Source organism: Canis lupus, chromosome 27 (genome assembly GCF_003254725.2).
Source record: "Canis lupus dingo isolate Sandy chromosome 27, ASM325472v2, whole genome shotgun sequence".
Lineage (NCBI taxonomy): Eukaryota > Metazoa > Chordata > Mammalia > Carnivora > Canidae > Canis > Canis lupus.
Genome location: NC_064269.1, coordinates 40018128 through 40039070, shown reverse-complemented (window position 1 = coordinate 40039070; position 20943 = coordinate 40018128). Strand labels below are relative to the sequence as shown.

The 20943-nt window shown below is 47.7% G+C and overlaps 1 protein-coding gene and 2 long non-coding RNA genes across 13 annotated transcripts in view; 1 reads left to right on the top strand and 2 right to left on the bottom strand.

The window, feature by feature from the left end:
- Positions 1-264: 264 nt before the first annotated feature.
- Positions 265-2666, bottom strand: LOC125753790 (uncharacterized). Its single transcript, XR_007406330.1, has 2 exons — positions 2132-2666; positions 265-951 (listed from the first exon to the last, which is right to left on the bottom strand). It is a non-coding gene; the product is annotated as an uncharacterized LOC125753790 (long non-coding RNA).
- An 838-nt stretch (positions 2667-3504) lies between these two features.
- Positions 3505-20943, top strand: part of KCNA5 (potassium voltage-gated channel subfamily A member 5) — a 54495-nt gene continuing 37056 nt past the window's right edge. For 7 of the 10 annotated variants that reach the window (XM_035707311.2, XM_035707312.2, XM_035707315.2 and 4 more), the window contains exon 1: positions 3506-5598. In XM_035707311.2, the coding sequence (XP_035563204.1) occupies positions 3800-5598 (1799 nt within the window). In that variant the 5' untranslated portion in view covers positions 3506-3799. Of the gene's footprint in view, positions 5599-20943 lie in introns of all 10 variants that reach the window. The other 3 variants (XM_025461908.3, XM_035707310.2, XM_035707309.2) reach the window with 1 other exon arrangement.
- Positions 12259-20943, bottom strand: part of LOC112669068 (uncharacterized) — an 82846-nt gene continuing 74161 nt past the window's right edge. The window contains exons 3-4 of one of the 2 annotated variants that reach the window (XR_004809833.2): positions 18148-18480; positions 12259-14422 (exon numbers count right to left, since the gene is read on the bottom strand). This is a non-coding gene — a long non-coding RNA (uncharacterized LOC112669068). Of the gene's footprint in view, positions 14423-17918; positions 18481-20943 lie in introns of those variants that run through there. The other variant, XR_007406329.1, reaches the window with a different exon arrangement.

The following is a 20943-nucleotide window of genomic DNA, read 5'->3' as shown; positions in this document are numbered from 1 at the left end:
AACCAGTGTAAAATTAGATGCTGGTGGCTTTTGCCTTCCCCAAGATATAACTCCACATAAATTAGGAAATATATCTGTCTTGGTCATCAGTATACTCCCAGAACCTGGAACAATGTTTTGCACATAGTAGATACTGAATGGATTATTTTCTAATGGATTAAAAAAGGTGGCATTTAGGATTCTTTCTCCTCCTCCCCTTCTTCTTTCTCTCCTTCCTCTTTGATCCCAGCTCTCCTTCCCATCAATGCCTTACTTCTCCCAATATTATTCTTTTCTTTTTTTCAAAGATTTTATTTATTTATTCATGAGAGGTACAGAGACAGAGGCAGAGACATAGGTAGAGGGGGAAGCAGACTCCCTACAGGGAGCCCCATGTGGGACTCGGTCCCAGGACTCCAGGATCATGCCCTGAGGCAAGGCAGGGGCTCAACTACTGAGGCACCCAGGCATCCCAAATAATATTCTTTTCTTTTTGGTTCTGTACACCTTAAAAGTCCTCCTGTGGTCTTTGAGGACCATCCTATGAATGAAGAAAAGATTTCCCATTTATCTCCTCTGAATAGCTCATGCTTGAACATAGTCTAGGTGCTCCAAATAATTCCTTCCAAGGCGAATCTTTCCGAGGTTTGTCTGAGAGGAGGTGCTCACAAGTGTGATCTTTGGACAAGAGTGTCAGCAGTGCTGTGGACCTGGCTTGAAATGTGGTCTAAGTTCACCCTACATCAGAGTCTGTGTTTGAACCAGATCCTCAGTGGTGGTGCATGTGAAGCTCTGCTATGGAGGGGCTCATCTCCTAGGATTAGTTGGGTAGAGAAGAGGGTAAGTTTCAGTTATATGATGTGTCAGTTGGTGCTGGAGTTCAAGGAGTTTACTGGAAAGGAACGGAAGAGAAAAGAGCCTGAAGAAGCCAGCAGGGAAAGCCTTCAGCCCTTGATGCTGACCTGATGACACCTGTGAAAGGAAAGGGAGGAGGAAGAGGGATGAATAGAGTCTCAGACTGCAAAGAATTTCTTACAAAGTTGTGGCCCATTCAACCGGGGAGATCCAAAGCAAAGAGAGCACAGCAGAAGAGTCCTGCTCAGGGCAGGACTGGCTAGGTCTCTGTAAGTCCGTCAGGCTCAGTCATTGGCAAAGGGCTGCCCAGGAAGGGCCCCAAGCTGCCAATGGCTGGAAGCTCTCAGCAAATTGTACTCCTTGAAGCTGAAAAGCAACTTCTTTCTTCAAAGGACATCTTTCCAGTATATCCTGATGGCTGCCACATGTGACATCTGAAGGTAATTCAGATGGATACCAGCTCCTATCAAGGCTGGTAAATGTATGGAAAGCAGATTTAAGAATTTACCACATCAAGGAGGCCTGCTTTGCATGCTTTTTCAGCACTGTTTATGTTGTGTTCTTATTCTTAAGGGAACAATCTCTCCAAGGGCTCCTGGAAGACAAGTTCCAGAAGACTCCCTCCCATAGGGACCTCAAGCAGAGCCCGTGTGAACCAAGATGTTATCCCTGTATTCACAGGATGCATGAGTCAGTAAACAAGACTCAGTGGCCATGGGTGTCTGAGCTCAGCCTCTATGAGTTCAGTAGGCCCGAGGCTCCCAGGGGCAGACCTGATCCTGACTGACAGCCTCAGAGCCAGAGAAGAATAAAAACCCCTGGGCAGATGGAGCAGGGACAGCAGAAGTCTGGGGAGGGGAGTACAATGCCCTGTGGTTACAGTGATGGCCTTACATACTGATTTTCCCTCTCCTGCCCCTTGCTCACCAAGGCACATCTGCAAGGACAGCCAACCACATGTACAGAGTCACACACAGCGAAAACAGTTACATATACCCAATTCACAACCGCCTTCATGCAACACACAAAAAGGCCCCACACGTATATACTTCCCCAACCCCGACCTAAGCTAGTATGTGCACACCTTGCTATTCCAACAAACACTTGTGCACCTCATAGCAAGTTTCCAAAATTTCCCTCAGGTACAGATATAATCACAGGCAAGAGGCTGTAACATCCACATATAAAAACAGTAAACAGCATACAAGAACAAAAATAGACAAACACATTCGAAAACTCTGAATGCACTTCGAACATTCAAAAACAGTGACTTTGGTGACTTAAAACCAACAAATACCTGGAGAGTCTGTCTGGAACTGGCAGATACGCCTTGCAAGATATTTCCTTTGGCCACAGATACCCGCTAAAATCACACAGGGGCTGGAGGCAGATGGCCCATTTCTGGACCCCAAAAGACAGCTGTGGCCTCAGCCATCCTCCTGCCTCCTGCAGGAGAAAACGGGAAGCTCTGGGGCCAGAGGCTGGGAGGAGGGCGCACTTGTACCTGGAGGAGGGGTTACACGTTTCTATAGAGGAGTGGAGTGGAGGGAGCAAGGGCTCAAAGTCCACTGGCTTGGGATTGAATCCCAGCCTCACCACTTTCCCCCTATATGCCCACGAGCAATGTAGTTCATCCTCTGCGTCTCATTTTCCTCACCTATAAAGTGGAGGTAGTAAGAGCACTGAGAGAATACATTGCTATAGGAATACACCAGTCAGTCATTGTAAAGAGCCGACAATGCACCTGGTACATCATAGGAACAAAGTAAGTATTGCTTCTTATTCTGCTCCGTGGAGGCCTCCAACCTTGGGATTCCACAGCCTCCAGGGCCCCACTCCTGCCCCCTACATACCCCCCCGCCCCCCCCCCCCCCCCACACACACACACAAAGCTGCAGTTGCCAGCTCCAAACTTCACCGGAGAACAGCTCTCTTCCTCTCTTTCTCTCTTACTGGATTTTGCAAACCGGATTTATGCAGAGTGAGGAGTTATATGTCCTCAGGAATAGGAGACCAGGCAGTGAATTTGTCCCACGGGCCATGACTCTCTGGACTGCGAATCAGGGCTGTCCCAGGGCTATGGCAGGGGGTCACTGCCAGCTGTCAGCCGGTTACCTTTGGGTGGGAAGAGAGAGGCTTCTACACCTTGGTCTGGAGGTATCTCCAGCCCTAGGTATCTCTAGATCTATAGATCCCCAGGGCCCATAGCTCTGCCCAGCCTCTTCTTGTCCATAATTCTTCCCCAAGAAGATGGAATGGTTAGTTACTCCTCCAAAGGAGGATTGTAAAAGGGCTGTTATTTCATGTCTCATCCGTCCAACCCAAGGCAGTTCATTTCCCCTGGAGTCCACTTGGCGTTCAGCGGGTTCCCAGGTGAACTGAAATCCACAGCTATTCTCATCTGGTTGCCCTGGGAGTTTTGGCGCTGTCGGTACAACCTGTTCCTTCAGCCTCTCACTCCCCCCCTCCCTCCCCCCACCTCCAGGCTGCTCCCTTCTCCGCCACACCCCCCCCCCCCCAGTCGCCCCAGGCCCCAGCCGTGCCCTCCCTCCGGGGAGACACCCGCTGCTGGAGACCCAGGAGGGGACGCGGGGGAAGGAGGAGGGGAGGGGACGGGGCGGGGTAGGGAAGAGGCGGGAGAGCCGCGCTGGGTGGAGGCCGAGGCCGAGCGCCGCCCCGCAGCCAGAGAGGGGCGGCTGAAGGTTGCATCTGCTGGAAGGAGGCTTTTGGCTGCCTGGTAACGGGCTGCCGGAACGGAGAGCGGAGAGCGAGGCAGCGAGCAGGGCAGCAGCTTCCTGACGTCAGGGCCGAGCCCGGGGATCGCGCCAGCAGCCCCAGCCTGCCCCGCAGGGAGGCCGGCCGACGGCTGGAGAAGAGCCTGAGCCACGCAAGGCGCCCAGCCGGGCGCGAGCGGGGGCTCGGACGCCGGTCAGTGGGGGCGCAGCATGCCCCCTGCCCCCCGGCCATGGAGCTCGCCCTGGTGCCCCTGGAGAACGGCGGGGCCATGACCGTCAGGGGAGGAGGTGAGGCCCGGGCAGGCTGTGGCCAGGCCGTAGGGGGGGAGCTCCAGTGCCCCCCGACGGCTGCGCGCGGCGCCGGCCCCAAGGAGCGGGAGCCCAGGGAGCGCGGCCCGCCGAGGGGAGCGGACCCCGGAGCGCGGCCTCTGCCAGCGCTGCCTCTGCCTCGACGGCTGCCCCCGGAGGACGAGGAGGGAGACGGCGACCCCGCCCTGGGCCTGGCGGAGGACCAGGTGCCGGGCCCGGGCTCGGGGTCCTTTCACCACCAGCGCGTCCTCATCAACATCTCCGGGCTGCGCTTCGAGACGCAGCTGGGCACCCTGGCGCAGTTCCCCGACACCCTCCTGGGGGACCCGGCCAAGCGCCTGCGCTACTTCGACCCCCTGCGGAACGAGTACTTCTTCGACCGCAACCGGCCCAGCTTCGACGGCATCCTCTACTACTACCAGTCCGGGGGCCGCCTGCGGAGGCCGGTCAACGTCTCGCTGGACGTGTTCGCCGATGAGATCCGCTTCTACCAGCTGGGGGACGAGGCCCTGGAGCGCTTCCGCGAGGACGAGGGCTTCATCAAGGAGGAGGAGAAGCCGCTGCCCCGCAACGAGTTCCAGCGACAGGTGTGGCTTATCTTCGAGTACCCGGAAAGCTCCGGGTCCGCCAGGGCCATCGCGATCGTCTCGGTCTTGGTCATTCTCATCTCCATCATCACCTTCTGCTTGGAGACCTTGCCCGAGTTCCGGGACGAGCGCGAGCTGCTGCGCCATCCCCCGGGGCCCCCCCACCCCCCTGGGCCCGCCCGGGGGACCAACGGCAGCGCGGCCCTGGCGCCCGCCTCGGGCCCCACGGTGGCGCCTCTCCTGCCGCGGACCCTGGCTGACCCCTTCTTCATCGTAGAGACCACGTGCGTCATCTGGTTCACCTTCGAGCTGCTCGTGCGCTTCTTCGCCTGCCCCAGCAAGGCGGAGTTCTCTCGGAACATCATGAACATCATTGACGTGGTGGCCATCTTCCCCTACTTCATCACCCTGGGCACCGAGCTGGCCGAGCAACAGCCAGGCGGGGGAGGGGGTGGCCAGAATGGGCAGCAGGCCATGTCCCTGGCCATCCTCAGAGTGATCCGCCTGGTCCGGGTGTTCCGCATCTTCAAGCTCTCCCGCCACTCCAAGGGGCTGCAGATCCTGGGCAAGACCTTGCAGGCCTCCATGAGGGAGCTGGGCCTGCTCATCTTCTTCCTCTTCATCGGGGTCATCCTCTTCTCCAGTGCCGTCTACTTCGCAGAGGCTGACAACCAGGAGACCCACTTTTCCAGCATCCCGGACGCCTTCTGGTGGGCAGTCGTCACAATGACCACGGTAGGCTATGGGGACATGAGGCCTGTCACTGTGGGGGGCAAGATCGTGGGCTCGCTGTGTGCCATCGCCGGGGTCCTCACCATCGCCCTGCCTGTGCCCGTCATTGTCTCCAACTTCAACTACTTCTACCACCGGGAGACGGACCACGAGGAGCAGGCCGCTCTGAAGGAAGAGCAGGGCAGCCAGAGCCAGGGGACAGGGCTGGACAGCGGAGGCCCTCGGAAGACCAGCTGGAGCAAGGGGTCCCTGTGCAAGGCTGGAGTGTCCCTGGAGAATGCAGACGGAGCCCGAAGGGGCAGCTGCCCCCTGGAGAAGTGTAACCTCAAGGCCAAAAGCAATGTGGACTTGCGGCGATCCCTCTATGCCCTCTGCCTGGACACGAGTCGGGAAACGGATTTGTAAGGGGGAGCCCCGGCAGAGTGGTGGTAGTGGGGTGGGGATAGCAGAGACCTCCTGAGCCGGGGTACTGACTTTATACCACGGAGTATTTCAAGCCCACCTTGAAGTCTGTCCCTCTTTAGACTTCTCTCCTTCCCTCCCTCCCTTGATCCCCCATTTTTCCTCTTCTTTCCATGACACCAAGGGTCGCCTATTTTTAAAAAGTACCACATTCCATGACGCAGGAGCTGTTGAAATGGTGAGCACTACGAAATGGATGTATTTGTAGCCAGTTCCCTATACCCAGCAGAGGGATAACCCAAACAAAAAATGACTTTAAATAGCCAAGATCCCAAGGGATTTTGTAACCCCCTCCATGTGTTCCAAATTTGCTTTACATATGATTTTATTTGTGTATAGGGGAAAATATTATTTTTATGGCTGGTGAGTGGATTTTTGTACTGTAGTTCAGATGGAGATATTTTGGATACATTTTCCAGAAATGCTGTATTTATGGAAGAGGGAGTTATTGTGATGTTTTTCTGTGATAATTCTATTAGAGCCAGAGACCCTGGTTATGGCTGTTCTGGTTCCTGTTGTCTGTAAGCCTCTCTGTTTTCTGGGATCTGGTATCGGTGTTTTGCGTCTAGGGCAAGGAATGTTCTGGAAGAAAGGCAAGACTGACCTTCTCTGTGCGCCTTAAACAATTCTTGTAATTTTCTTTGAAAAGCATTTTAATGATGTTGAAGAAAGACTTTTGATAATTCATTCTCTTTATTTCTATCCCAGGAAATAAAATGTATGTGGCTGAGGCGAGTGTTAGTTGTTTTTTGTTGCTGTTTTTTGAAGTTTTCAAAAGGAGTCTGTCACTTGCTGTTTCTGCTTTTGAAGTCAGAGCAAACACCACCTTGACTGGGGTGGATTACTTGGAAAAGTAATGATTTGATGGTAAACTTCTTTCTGTTGGGCCCCCTCTGTGCATCACAGAGGAGCAAATTCTGTTTGTCTCAGGCTGTTCCCGACATACTGCCTGATGCTGTGCTATCAGATGCAACTGCCAGCACGTGTGCGTGTGTGTGTGTGTGTGTGTGTATGCAGCTAAAAGGCAAGGGAAGATCAGACCCCCGCAGCCCCACAGCCATCTCTTGGGGCTGCAGTTCGGAGTTCTGCTTTGTCTGCAGGCTTTAAGCCCTGCTTCACAGGGCTCTCAACAGCTCTGTGAAACCAGCCTGATTCTCACAGACATAAAGCCTGTTCACAGAAGTGCAGTCCTGGTGTGAAAGTCACAGAAGAGTAAAGGAGGGAAGATTGCTCTATGTTAAATTCTCCCCCTCAACCATGGTGTGACAGAGAATGCAGAGCCTTTCTGGTGGACAGAGGCAGAAAGAAGGATTTGCCTGGCCACTTCAGAGGCTAGTTTCTACAGATTGTGGCCTTGTGCTGAGCAATCCCCAACTCAGAAAGAAACTCTTGGTTTTCTGTTCACTGGGTGGGTGGTTCATAGTAGGTATAACACTGGCTGCAATTTCTCTCTGGGATTAACTACGTTCCAGGGGGCTCCAGATTCCTTCTCTTGCTTTTGCTGCTAAATAATCTAAAGACCCGTTGTCTTACATCCACACCAGGGTGGGCCACAATCACACCTCCCCCACAACAACAGGGAGCTTGATGTTTGGCTCTGAGGGTGCATCCACATCCCCATGGGGTGAGAGAGGCTTTGCTAAATTGATGTCTGGGAACTGTGGATTTAAATAAGACGCCGACATGATAATAAAAGCCAGTGTCTGTGACTGCCTGGAGTCATTTCCAGTCAGGAACTGTTAACAGCAAATCTGAGGCGGAAACAGAAGAATTGTGCAGGCAGGGCTCTGTTGTTTTTCATTACATGCTGAAGCAAAAGAAGAACAGAGACTATTTATTTATAATTTACAATCTGCCTAAAAGCAGGGCATCTTGCCAAAGCTCAACTCCACAGACTCACCTCCAAGCCCTAATGTATGTCTTTAAAGCTAATGCATATAGTTCAGCACACACCTGGTGATTGGGACTGGATCCCCCTTCAGGCTCCACCCTCCTTTAAAGATAAAAGGGACATCATTATCTGAAAGTCAGTTCTTTTAGGCTCAGAGAGCAACACGCAGGTCTTAGATGTGTCTGGGTGCTCATAGGTTTTGGTCCAAATAGAACAACTGCTTCATTGAAATGTCCAGTAAGTGGCTTCCATCTAATACAAATCCTCAGCGAGAGAGGGAAGGAAAATAGACTGTTTATGTAGTTTACATGAAAGAAGGGGATACAGGGCAGGGTTATGAAGGGGGGCCCTCAGGGCAGTGCTGGAGGGGGTGTCGGGTACCCGAGTGGCCTGCTGCAGCCTCCCATCCCAGATTTCAGTGCCCCGATACCCGCCCTGGGGTACTGGCTGGGCACCCACCAGGCGGTTCAATGGTTTCAATATCTCTGTCTTCCTAGTCCACCTGTTGCCATGATTCCTGAAATAGGCTGTGCTGCTTCACTCCAGCTATCATCGTTTGCCTCTTCACATTGATGAATGAAAAGGAACCTTAATGTCAAAACTCTTACTCAGGCTATCTGAGATAAGGGTCCCTTCATGCTCTCCCCCTCTCCTCTTTTATGCTGTCATTGACTTTCCATAGCCTCCACCTTCCTGAGGAGATTAGATCAAGTGGCTTCAGCCAGGCTTTTTATCCAGATGTTGTGTCTTGGCTCCCACTGCAGGAAACCGGCACTGAGTTCCTAATCTACCAGCTCTGGCAACCAGAACTCAGAGAGCAGGGCTGCACTCTGCGTCATGCTCTTGTGGAAGGACAGCTTCTCTATTACAAAGCATCTGGCCCCTTCCTTTTCTCTACTTGCTGGTTTCTTCTCCTGTCCATATGCTTCCTGAACCCTAAGCAATGACAGATTCAAAAAACAAATAGTTTCACATGCTTTAAGAAACCCAGCTCCTTGATTTTCCCTGCCTGAAACACTCCCTGGAGGGGAAAATGAAACAGAATATCAGCCCTAGAGGAATCTTTTCACAGAGCTGGCCTTTGAGTGATTCTAGTGTTAATGATAGAAGCACTTCTGGGCTTGGAGTGGACGGCACAAAGTGTTTCTCTTGGAGCAGGGACACCTTGCTCCAAGTGCCCTCCAGAAATGGCAGACTTGTGCACAGTGGAGTGTGACCCTGGGTGGTGTTCAAGTATTCTCTGCACTTGGACTTCAGCAGCACATGGCTACTCACCAGCTGCTCCAGGCCCAGCACTCCTTATTGTGCTGGGGTTGGGGAATACCAGAACACACGTCAGGATGTGGTCCCTGCCTTCTCACGCTTCCAGTCCCTCTCGAGAAGCAATCCTTATAAAACAAGCAAATCATGCAAGACAGCATGTGGTCAAGTGTCTTGGGAGTTCCCAAATAAAGTGTTATGGGTCAGGTGTGGAAGGGTGAGAAAGAATAGGGTAGAAAAGAGAAGCTTCTGGAGACCTGGGAGGTGGCTAGGAAGAGAGGAAGCAGTGGGAATGAAGGAGATGGGAGCAGTGGGTCAGACAGTGACTGCCCTGTCCTATCACCATCATTCTCTGGTGGTGTCCAGAGTTAAAGGCTGCTCCCAGCACTACAGTCGGAGTTCCAATTTTGCCATTGACAGGGACACTCAGCGGTTGTTCAGGGCAGAGGCTGGCAAAAGTTCTGAAAAGGGCCAGAGAGTAAATACTGTAGTTTGGAGGCCTAGAAGGAAATGGAAACTCCTACCATAGGTACGCACATAACTATTTAAAATATAGTCATTTAAAAATGTCAAAACCAACCTTAGCGCAAGAGCTGCACATCTGTCTCTTATTGGTTTATCTGTCACACAGAGGGTGCCTCCTGGGCATCCAGTCATGCCTGTGATGCCTGACCTGGCTCCCTGATTTGATTTTACCCCATTGAATTTGGTGTTTCTTGCAAATGCTGCTCCCTGGCTTAGAGAAGGTCTCTCATGCTAGGATTTCCTAGAGCAGGGAAGGCCTTATTAAGAAGATGTTACTCACTTCTACATCCTCAGGAAAATTAGACTGTGCTAGTGGCTATGGGAAAGGCTGCCCTGCTTTGAGGGAGGAGGAAGAAAATGCCAAATTGGAACCTCTGCCTAAGACTCTGAGCAGTGGGTTTTCTGCAAGCTGTGGGTGGAAGTGGGCCCAGACTGCCAGAGGTTGGGCCTCCTTCTCCTTCTGGTCCTTAGTCTCTCCCTGGACGTGACATCATACAGGGAGGGAGTCCTTGGGATACACCCTCTCTCCCCTCTTCACCTGACTCTTCTCTGGCAATGGGCTCTGGGCTTGTGTGTCCCTTGCGTATGCATGGTATGCATATGGTATGCACATGTATAGGAGTGTGCATGATGGGGCTGCTGTGACACAGCCTGGAGTGAATCAACTTCAGAACACAGGCCTCAGACAAAGCCAGATGCTTGTTACCTGCCCTTTTAATTGCTATTTATTTTCTCATGTCAAACTTTGCTCCATGTCATGTTCAGCTGGCAGGAACCTTCCAAGTAATCTGGTCTGTCCTGCTTATTTTACAAATGAGCAAACTGAGACCCAGAGATAAGAGGTGATTTCCTCAAGGTCACACCCAGAGTAAAGTAAAGTAGGACTGGCATTGTCTTTCCTGACTCCTAGGTTGGATTTCTCCTTGTGTTCCATTCTACTGTTTTGGCATGAAAATTCTCAATCTGCCTCCTACCCTGCCTTCCTGAGCACATCCCTGCCACATTAGTTTATGTTTACCCAGTCTGCCTGTGAGGGCTGCCTCCTGGGTATCCAGTCATGCTTGCAAAGCCCTGATTTGTTTCCTGTGATTTGATTTTGCTCAATTCTACTTACACTTATTACAAATGTCAAGCCTCTATGGGCAATGGAGGTATAGCACTGTAATAAACAGGCTCCTATAGACAAGATCTCATTGTCTAGGGGCGGGGAACTGAAACATCTGTAATCCAGTGTCCCTGATACTATCATTCATTCATTTGTTCATTCACTTATTCGTTCATTTATTCAACAATATTATTCAACCAATATTTCGTTTGTGGCAGCACCATGCTATGCTCTGGGAATAACTGCCAAGGGACCTTCCCTGATTGGTTTTCCAGTCTAGTGGGGGAGAATCAACAATCAAGTAAGCAAATGAATATTTTGCTAAATCATTTGGAAATTGTGGGCCATTGGGGAAATGAGCAGTGTTGTGACTAGAGGAGAGAGAAGCATGGTTCAAGAAGAGCAACACATGAGGGAAGAAGGAGAAAGCACAAAATAGGGTGAAGAAAGGGGGACAGGGGTGTGGGGACCATGGGAATACCAGGAGGGAGTGAGTGTATGTTTTCCTAGAGAAGTGCAGGGGTGGAGACCTCAAGGCTGAGTGCCAGGGGAAAGTGAAGGCCCCCTGGACAGCTCCAGGCAGGATTGTCAATCCCAGCACCACCTACCACTGAGGAACAGGAATGTGGCCCTGCCATTTCAGGCAACACAGTCGAAAGAGATGCAGTGGGACCATCTCACCAAGAGAAGCACAATGCAAATTTCTTCTGGAAGGCCAGTGATGGGTTCAGACACGAGTTTTAAAAATTAGTGGGGGTGGGTAGGGAAAAACCCTCAGATACCCCCTTAATTGCTTGGTCAACTAACAGGAGACCCTAGCAGATTTTTGAGTCTGTGCTAAAAAGCAGGTATGACCACTCTGAGACTGTGCTCTGAGGTCAGCCCCACATGAGAGGTAGGGAACAGGGAGGAAAGAAGCCCTAGACACCTATAGTTTCTCATAACTATTCAAAGAGCAGGAACAGTAATGGTAAAACCTAGGAGGGGATGTAGTGGGATCAAGAAGAGAGCATGGTGGGAGAGCCAGACTTCTGTGTGCAAAGCCTGTGATTGCCTAGACATTCAAGATAGCCCCACTGGCACCTGGACAGTGAAGTCGGCTTGGATGCCCTTGAGCATGCTCCTCTGTGGTTCTTTCAAGACTGAAGGGCTCTGGAGGACAGTAGGGTTTCCCCTTGCAGCCTCCCCACACTCTTTCCTTCTTCTGGGAGGCACTGGGTCTCCTTTCTCAGTGTGAGAACCCTCCTTTGGGAGAAGTGGAGAGGTGTAGATGGTAAAGGAACTGAAGACAAGCACTGGCCATTGAGGTGGATTGCCCAGTATTTCCCTCTTCTCACCACATTCTCTATATCCTCTCTCATGCATGTCCTCTGTACCCAGGAGAAGTTACTTCTGTCTCCCACAGTGTCCTCTATCTGCTGGCACAAGCCAACAGTCCTGGGTACTGTGATGGAAACAGGAATGAAACCAATTCTGCTCTCAGGAAACTCAGAGACTCCTGTGGGCAGGCTATACCTGCCTGAACATAAGCAGATACCTGCAAAAAATCATAACTAAAAAAAAAAAAACTAAAAATAAAACCAAAGAATCAGCTAAAAATGCCCTTAAGAAATACAATTGCACTTAAAGGTTTGGGGGATCGATCTAAACCCAGCAGAGTTATTTGAACCAGGGTTTCTAGAAGTGATCCAGAGCAGAGTGAGGGAAAGGGCATTGATTTAGTGCCTCTTAGTATAAGTCATCACCATCCTCCTGCCCCATGAGCCCTCCTGCCAAGTCCTACAACCCTGTCTTGTCCCATGTAACTCTAGCCCTCGGGCCCAGTCAAAGATTCTCTGTCAGGTTGCGAGCTGGCTGCTCACAGCACATGACATCTTGGGTCTGGCCACCACTGTCAGCTCCTTGCACATGGCCTTTGCATACATCAAGCCATGCACTCCAGTATAGTGAGAGATCAGTAATAATCTGCTAAATGTTCACTTCTACATAGAAAAAATGAATTTGCCTTTTGATTTTCTTGTTTTCAGTTTTATAGTGATCTTTCTTCTAAAACATCTGAAGACTACTTTTAAGAGTCCTCGACTTCATTTTTTTTTTTTTTTTGGTGGTGCGTAAATTGTGTTCCAATGCAAGGCCTGCTCTTTTGGAACTTCTACGTGCCTATAATGTAACGCCATTGCAATGGAATATTTATTGTAATTTTACAGGTTGCTGCAATAACAAAACTGAAGATTTATACAGCAGCTTTACTCCAAGAAGTGCAAACATCTGTCCCTCTGGCATGTATTATAAACAACTGAGATCACTAAGACCTGAATGGGTACCTCTTAGTAATCCGTGCCAGTCAGAGGAAACATGGCTTGTTTTCTTCCCTAGCTGATTAAATTTTCTATTACTGCAATAATCTGCATTTTTAAAAAGGATGTCACATGAAAAATTGAAGAAAGCGATCCCAAGCACAGTCCCTTGTGCTTAGGTGGCCAAGGCATCCAATTGCCAGGAAGTACAATTGACCCCTAACAACATGGGCTTGAACAGCATGGATAGATTTATACATGGAAATTTTTTTATACATACAGTACAGTCCTATAAATGTATTTTCTCATCTTTATGGTTTTCTTAATATTTTATTTTCTCTGGCTTACTATTATAAGAATACAGCATATAGTGCATGTAACATACAAAATATGTGTTAATCAACTGTTCATGTTATTGGTAAGACTTCTGGTCAACAGTAGGCTATCAGTAGTTAAGTTTGGGGGGAGTTGAAAGTTATATGCAGATTTTCAATGGCATGGAAGGGTGGTGCCCCTAACCTCCATGTTGTTCAAGGGTCAACTGTATTTCTTACAGAATATCTAGGTTGGACAACTGACCATTGTTTATGCTTCTGTTCCTCTATTGTTCTCTCTATATAGTGTACACATTATTATTATATTGTTATTTTTTGTTGTTTTTCTTCTTTGGTTGTAGTAAAGTCACCTATAAATTCCATGTCCTTTGGACACCAGTTTTAAATTAGAGTCTGGGATGGCCATAGTATGCTTCCCATGGTCTTTCTTTTTGCCTTTCATGTCTGCCTCCATTCAACCTACTTGGAACTTTTAAATTAATCTCTCTGGAGGACAACACATATGATCAAGTCATTTAAGGACTACTAAACAGAATAATACCATCCCTTTGACCTGATGTGGAAGTTCTCCTTAATGTGATATTTAGATTTTCCTTTTTCAGCCTTTTCTTTCTCTACATAATGTACCCTCCAAAGACCCTCAGACCTTGTAGCCAAATGGATAAAGTTATGTTCCTGGGTGACACCCAGCAGAGTGCCTCAGTCATCCTCTTGGTTGGAATACCTGACTCTTACTTTTATCTGTTGAAATTCTACTCCTACTTCAATGAACAGCTCAAATGCCTTCTCCTTAAAGGAGCCAACTTCAGTTCCTCCAGCCCACAGCCATTTCCCTTCTTTAGTATTCCTATCATAAATACATCTGCCCCAACCTTGGTGGTTCTTTACCTACCTTCCTTCCTTCTGAGTAGGAACTGGCTGCCATCTTCCAATTCATCTTGATGCCTAGAATTAGCCTGGAATCCAGTGGGCACTCAATAATATGGCTTTCTGGACTGCATTGACTCCTCTTCTGACATTTTGCATGTACCCTAGGAGTAGGTTCCAGGCCTCCTAAGACACTGTGCGTATATATGAGCTTCATCATAATCTCCATATATAATGTGTTGATGAGGCACCTGCTATGGTTATGGAGCTGGGTTAAGTCCTTGGCACGCTGCTTTGCAATGCAATAAAATATAGTCACTTTGAGCCTCCCACAATGAATGTTGTAGAGTGGTCACTGATACATTTTTTTGCATCTAGGAAGCTGTGGGAGATTGGCCTGCATTTTCAATTGTCATTGTTCTGCCTTCACTCACCATGTGTGTAGTCCAGGTTGATGAAGACATCCAATGTGAGCTGGCTCTCCTAGAATTAGAAAGATGGAACATGCTCTGGATGAGGATCTGGGGGAGTGTTTCAGAGCTGAGGAAGAGCCATGGGTGGGAATGAAAGAGAGGATTTGGCTGAGGGACAAGGTGGAAGACCGGAGAAGTTGTCACTGTGGGTAAAAAACTGTTGGTGAAAGTGACTATACATCAGATCTGCCAAGGACAACCAATGTACACCTGTTGTTGAACGATGAAATCTTACTATTTCCAGCACTCCATCTCCCTTACTCCCAAAATGCCTGACGCTGGAAGATTATTAAAAGGTCGCCCAAGTGCAAGTGGGAGGTGAGGGGAGTGGTGACTGTCTCTTCTTCCATCAATATCCACTGTCATTTCCATGGGAAGCCTTGGATTGCTAGGTTGGTTGACTGTCATACCAGTAGCAATAGTGCCTACAGGGCCAAGTGTAATGAGACCATCATACATTTTCTGAGCTGTGCTGTGCTAGCTGCTGGAATTTAGGCATACATAAGACATTAGGGTGTTCTGTGTGGCATTTAATCCGTCCTCAACCCCAGTCTCATACAATATAGTTGTCTAATTCCTGGCCCAGGACTGGGTAAAATCTTTAGGCATCTTAAGCACTGAAAATAATATGATGCTCCCTCATATGTAATTCAAAATAAAAGCAATACTAACCAAAGCATAAATTTAAGAAAGTTCCCAAAAGTTCTAATATTTTCCTTGATGCTTTTACTGAAATATCAAATAATTAAAAAAATTTTTTTCAATGTCACCTCTTGAGCTAGTGCCCTCAGTTCAGGTTACCTCTTTTTGTTGGATAATCTGACACTGACCAATCCCCTCCCAGCCCTCAGGGGATCCCCATGCTTCCTTGGCCACATCACTAGGCCCAATTATGGGTATAGGCAGTTCTGTCTGGGTGGCTTTTCCAAGTGGGAAATGGATTCCAGATGTTGACAGCTGGAGGCCACCAAACCAGACCTGGATCTGAGTGGAGCATGGAATTTCCCAGAGCCACATTGAAGCCTTTGTTCTGCAGCTTTGAAAGGGTTGCTCTGATGCCATCCCCAGCAAGACAGGGTTTGTTAGGTCTTTTCTGGGAAAACTCCAAGAGGGCAATGCTGAGGATTAAGTCTCTGCTGTGAATTAGTGATCACCCCTTTCTGATGCTGTGTCTAGACCACCCTCACGCTGTGGGCAGCAGAGGGGCTATATAGTGTGGACACTGAATTTCAGAGACAAACCTGGAAAAAGGAACAATGATGGGATCATGATGAAAAAATGTTGAATTGTTTGATAAACAGTATGAATGAAGTCTAACCATGAATTCATTAGAGTTTTCTAAAGCAAATTTTATGTACAGACCTTCTGACACCCAAATAATAAATGTTCAACATTTGTGTGCTACTCAGACTCAGTTCTTTGAGTTGATGGATATCAAATGTCAAATTCCCACTGAACTTTAAGTGGCATGCAGTCACTCATACTTTGGTATGAACTAGTTAAATGCAACTTAGTTATAATCTCACAGCCTAGAAAATGGGAGTTTAAGCAGAAGGTTGTGTAGAGGGAGGCAGAGTCTGGCAGTGGAATGCTGGATGGTAGATGGATTAAAGAATTGTTGGGGGCAGCCCAGGGCCTCAGCGGTTTAGCGCCACCTTCAGCCCAGGGCATGATCCTGGAGACCCAGGATGGAGTTCCACGTCAGGCTCCTTGCATGGAGCCTGTGTCTCTGCCTGTGTCTCTGCCTCTTTTTCTCTCTGTGTCTCTCATGAATAAATAAATAAAACCTTTAAAAAAAAAGAATTGTGGGGAATGAAGAATTTAGGGCCTCCAGATAGCAGCTGGGGAATGTGCTGTACCCCAAGAGGCTGAAGGTAGGGCTGGGATATATGGGCCACAGGTGGAAGAGGGTCAGGAAGGCATAAAGAGAAGCCACAGGGCCAGTGTATGGGGGGGTAATGAGTCAATCAAGCATTTGGTTAAACGAGAGGTTTGGAGGCAGGTAGATCTGAGTTGGAATCCTAGTTTTGCCATTTATCAGCAATATGACCAAATGCAAGCAATTCCCTTCTAAATGTCTTGCAGTCTTTTCCAATGATAAACTAGGAATAATAATATGGCCTTCTTTCAGAGTTGTCATGGGCAAATATAATAAACAACATAGATGTTTGTTAGGCAGTAAACCCTCAGCAAGGGTCATTTTTTTGTTGTTATTGCCATGTGAAATTCCAGAAGGGAGCTTAGAACAAGCCCTGCCTCTTCCAAGTGGGAGCAATGTAAAATTCATTTCAGCAATGTTTATTAAGCACTAATATCTCCCCTGTTGGGCTAGGGCTATAACATGTAAAAAGATGAATTAGAAGGAATTATTTGTCCACAATCTGTGAAGCAGCCCAAACTAAGTGCACAAATGACAAAAATGGATACAGGAATCAGGTGTTTGGAATGGATTTGAAGGATGGTGGGATGTACACTGGTAGAAAAAGTGGCAGGAGATCCAGGAGGAAGCCTTCGTTTGAGCAGAGGTACATGGGTAGAATTCCTGGGGCCATGAGTGGACCCTCAGTGCAGCAGAGCAAAAATAAGACTGTCCGGGCCCACTGTACGAGAAGCCCTAAATGTGTGACTGGCTCTCATCTTATCTCAGCTTTGTTTCCAGCATAGATCTGAGAACTGGGCTCTTTCCTGACCATCACAGGGCACTACACAAAAATTTCTTGTGAACTGATGAGCTACACAGGAGGAAAGAAAATGTCATTTATTTTACTGTTTGATTTGTCCAACCTCAAAAACTAAACTCTCTCAGACTGCCTCTCATCTCAGACAAGTGGCTATTTGGTTGGATATTGGAAAATGTGTGAGTATTTGGGTGTAGCTATGTGCCAGGTGCATTTACTATATGGATTCCAACAATCCAAAGCCTGAAGCACATAGGCTTCATCTCTGTAGCCCTCCTAGAAATTAATGAGGTAAAATATCACGTTGACAATCGATCATTCATTCGCTCATGCCTACATGCATCACGGGATAGGAAACCAACAGGTCCTGAAATGGACCACCAGGGTTTGCACTGTCACTCTAGCTTATTTTCTATGAAACATCTTTGGGTCTATCATGAAGGGATTGCAGTACCTTACCCATATGGCAGTTGTGAGAATTGAACGAACAGTGCATGGCAGGTACTCAGTCCATTCCCTGTCATGTAGTAAATTGTGAATAATGTGACACATCACTATCATTCAGCATCTTCTATGTATCAGGTGCTAAGCTTAGTGCTATGAATAAAATGTAGCCCTCGACCAAGAGACCTAGAGTCCATTCTAGTATCCTTTGTGTTTCTCCAGCATTTATAGGCAGCTCCCTACTGGAAGGAATTTTTTTAAATTTATTTTTTATTGGTGTTCAATTTGCCAACATATAGAATAACACCCAGTGCTCATCCCATCAAGTGCCCCCCTCAGTGCCCATCACCTAGTCACCCCCACCCCCCGCCCACCTCCCTTTCTACTACCCCTTGTTCGTTTCCCAGTGTTAGGAGTCTCTCATGTTCTGTGTCCCTTTCTGAAATTTCCCACTCATTTTTTCTCTGGAAGGAGTTTCTAAGCATCTCTTCTCTTATATCTTAGCTCTTTTGACAAATTAGTCACACCACCTCTTCAGAAAGGCTTTCTCTGACCTCCTGCCCCTTCAGCTCCATCTACCTGTCTTTCATCTAATTTCGTTTATAGCACTCACCATTTCTGAACTTGCTTCTTTCTTCTACTGGAATGTAAGCTCTATGTGAACTAGGACCTTGTCCGACTCATCCACTCTCTGTACCCCAGGCGCACAGCAATGTGTAATAAATATTTCTAGGCTGGCTGACTGCTGACTGAAGGCTCGCAGAAGGTCTTGGGTAATGCAGATTTGACAGGATAACTATATTTTAAATTGTTCCTTGAGGACAGAGGCCATGTTTTTTTCTGTTATCTTCCTTGGCTCCCGATAGAGTTCTGAGCACATAGTAAAGCATGATAAATACTTGTTGGTTGACTGATTGAATCAACAGCAACAAGAGAGAAGGCATACCTAGATGGAGAAAAGAGAGTAATAAGATTATTGGTCTTAAAGACCAAAAAAAAAAAAAAAGGCATAGGAAGTTATTTCTAGCATAAGGGGAGGTTTTATTATTGTGCTGTGGTAGGGACAAGTGGATTTATAGTAATTTTTTACTATTTATAAATTCTAAAATACGGTACATGGGCTTATATAAGAAATCTGGAAGTTTCACAATTTTCCATTGCTTTGAAATAGAAGTGACTTCCATATACACTAGCATCCCCGGCCCCACCCCCTCTGGGGTCTACGTGACATTTACAAATCATTTATCTGCATTGAACTCCCAAGAGCTTGCCCTGCCATTCTCTTAAGATGTTAGCTGACATCGCTGACAAGGGAAGTTGGGATGTGTTTTGACAACCAAGTGGTTTCCTTAGCAAGCTGCTGGTGTTCTCAGGCAGCTCCACAGAGAAAGCTCTGGCTCTCAGATCAAGAGTGTAACTCTCAAGGGCTTCCCTTCTCAGAAGCACACATCGACTTCATCCTAAGAATGTTATATGGATTTGTCTCCAGGCTCTGTGAAGCTGGCTTGTCAATTGAGTACAAAGCTGGTCTCAGGCCTCATCACCTTTATTTTACTTAAGAAAAACCAATGAACTTATAGCAAAACACCCAGAGACCCCCTCAAAATATTTTCTGAGTCCATTCTAAGAACTCAGAAGTAAGCCACCATGGTGGGGGGAGTACAGTAAAGACACCGTGAGTCAAATTGAGTCAGATGAGATTTAGGAATTCAAGGTACTAGGCACTACTAATACTACTAGCTTCTACTTACTATGCACCTACTGTGTCATGCTTCATGGCAGACATTTTATATGCAGTATTCCCAATCATAGGAAAAACTTCCCAGCTTGTAGAGACAAGAAAATTTAGAGAAATCACACAGTTAATAACTGGCACAGCTAAATTTAAACCCATACTCTCTGCCTCCAGACTGTGCGTCTCTTTCCACCCAGGAAGCTGGGTGGCTGAGGGCTGACTGTGTAGGAGCAAAGATCCATGTTGGTAAGTGGTCAAGGTAAAGCAATGAAGACCTACCTTCAGGCTAGTACAGGATTTGAAAAGTTGGAAAAGAAGAGCCAGGTCAGGGAAGAGCAGAGCTCAGTAGCAGGAGGGGAAATTATGACCACAAAATTCTGGAGGTAAGTGTGTAAAATGCACTGAGAAGAGAGTAAGAGTTTGTTTTTGCTTGAGCCGAAGGTATGTGAGTATCTGAGAAGGTTCATGGGAATTGTAGGAGCCCAATTTGGGAAGATAAGTTGAGGCCAGCTGCGGTAGGCTTTGAACAGCTGATTCAGGAGCTTGGGACTCATTCTATACCATAGATGAGGGCCACTATGGAGGTTTTCAAGATGAGGGAATTAGGGTTCCTGGGTGGCTCAGTTAGTTAAGTGTTTGCCTTGGGCTTAGGTCATGATCCCAGGGTCCTGAGACTAGGCCCTGAGTGGGGCTTCCTGCTCAGCAGGGAATCTGCTTCTCCCTCTCCCTCTGTCCCTCCCCCTGCTTGTGTGCATGCTCTCTCTCTCTCTCTCTCTCTCTCAAATAAATAAAACCTTGAATAAAAATAAAAAGAAGAGATAATTACCTGATAAAACTGATATTTTAAGGAGACAGATAAGGAGGGCTTGTAGGAGATCTGGGGCAATGACGTTCAGCCAGGGCAGAGGCCTGAGAGTGTTCCCAGGTCCCTACTGGCTTTTCTGTCTGAGAACCATTTTCTTTCCTCTCTGCTTATCTCCATTTCAGCACAGCTGCTCATGTCCTCCCATAGTAGTCAACACAGCTCTGCCCTTCCTATGTGCTCTGCCCAGCTCCTGTTAGGCCTGTGGCCTGACTCCCTTAGGCTGGGGCACCACCACTATGTCTAAGGTTGCCTGGCCATGCTGGGCCTCAGCAGATCTCCTTGGCCCGAGGGAAGCCTGCCAATGCATTGCCACCAAAAAGGGTTACACATTTTTTGCTTTCTTGCTGAAAAATGCCATTGGGCATTAGAGAAATAACTTGGATGTTGTAGAACAAATTTATTTCCTTTATCCCACTTAGGAAAGATGGGAAGATGGTGCATCTTGTTTTAAATGGAAGACCAACATTACATATTCCATAATATCATACCTGACTTTTGCTGAAACGTTGTCCATGAGGAACAGATAAAATATCATGATTTTTTCCCCTGCAATGTGGTCAGGATTCCTGGAAAACATAGTTACTTTTGCTTGAAAAATATCAGTTCGCTGATTGTGGGCTGCTATAAGCACCCCAGGCTCAGGTGACACACTTATGGCAGATTTTAAGTGATGTATGGGTGTGGAGAAGGGAAAAAAGAATTCTGAGGTCTCTTCTCTCTTTGGGTCTTAGACACTTATGATCAGTTATCTACTGCCAAAGATCTTCATGATTTATATCCTGATTCCTTTAACAATGTCATTGCCTAGT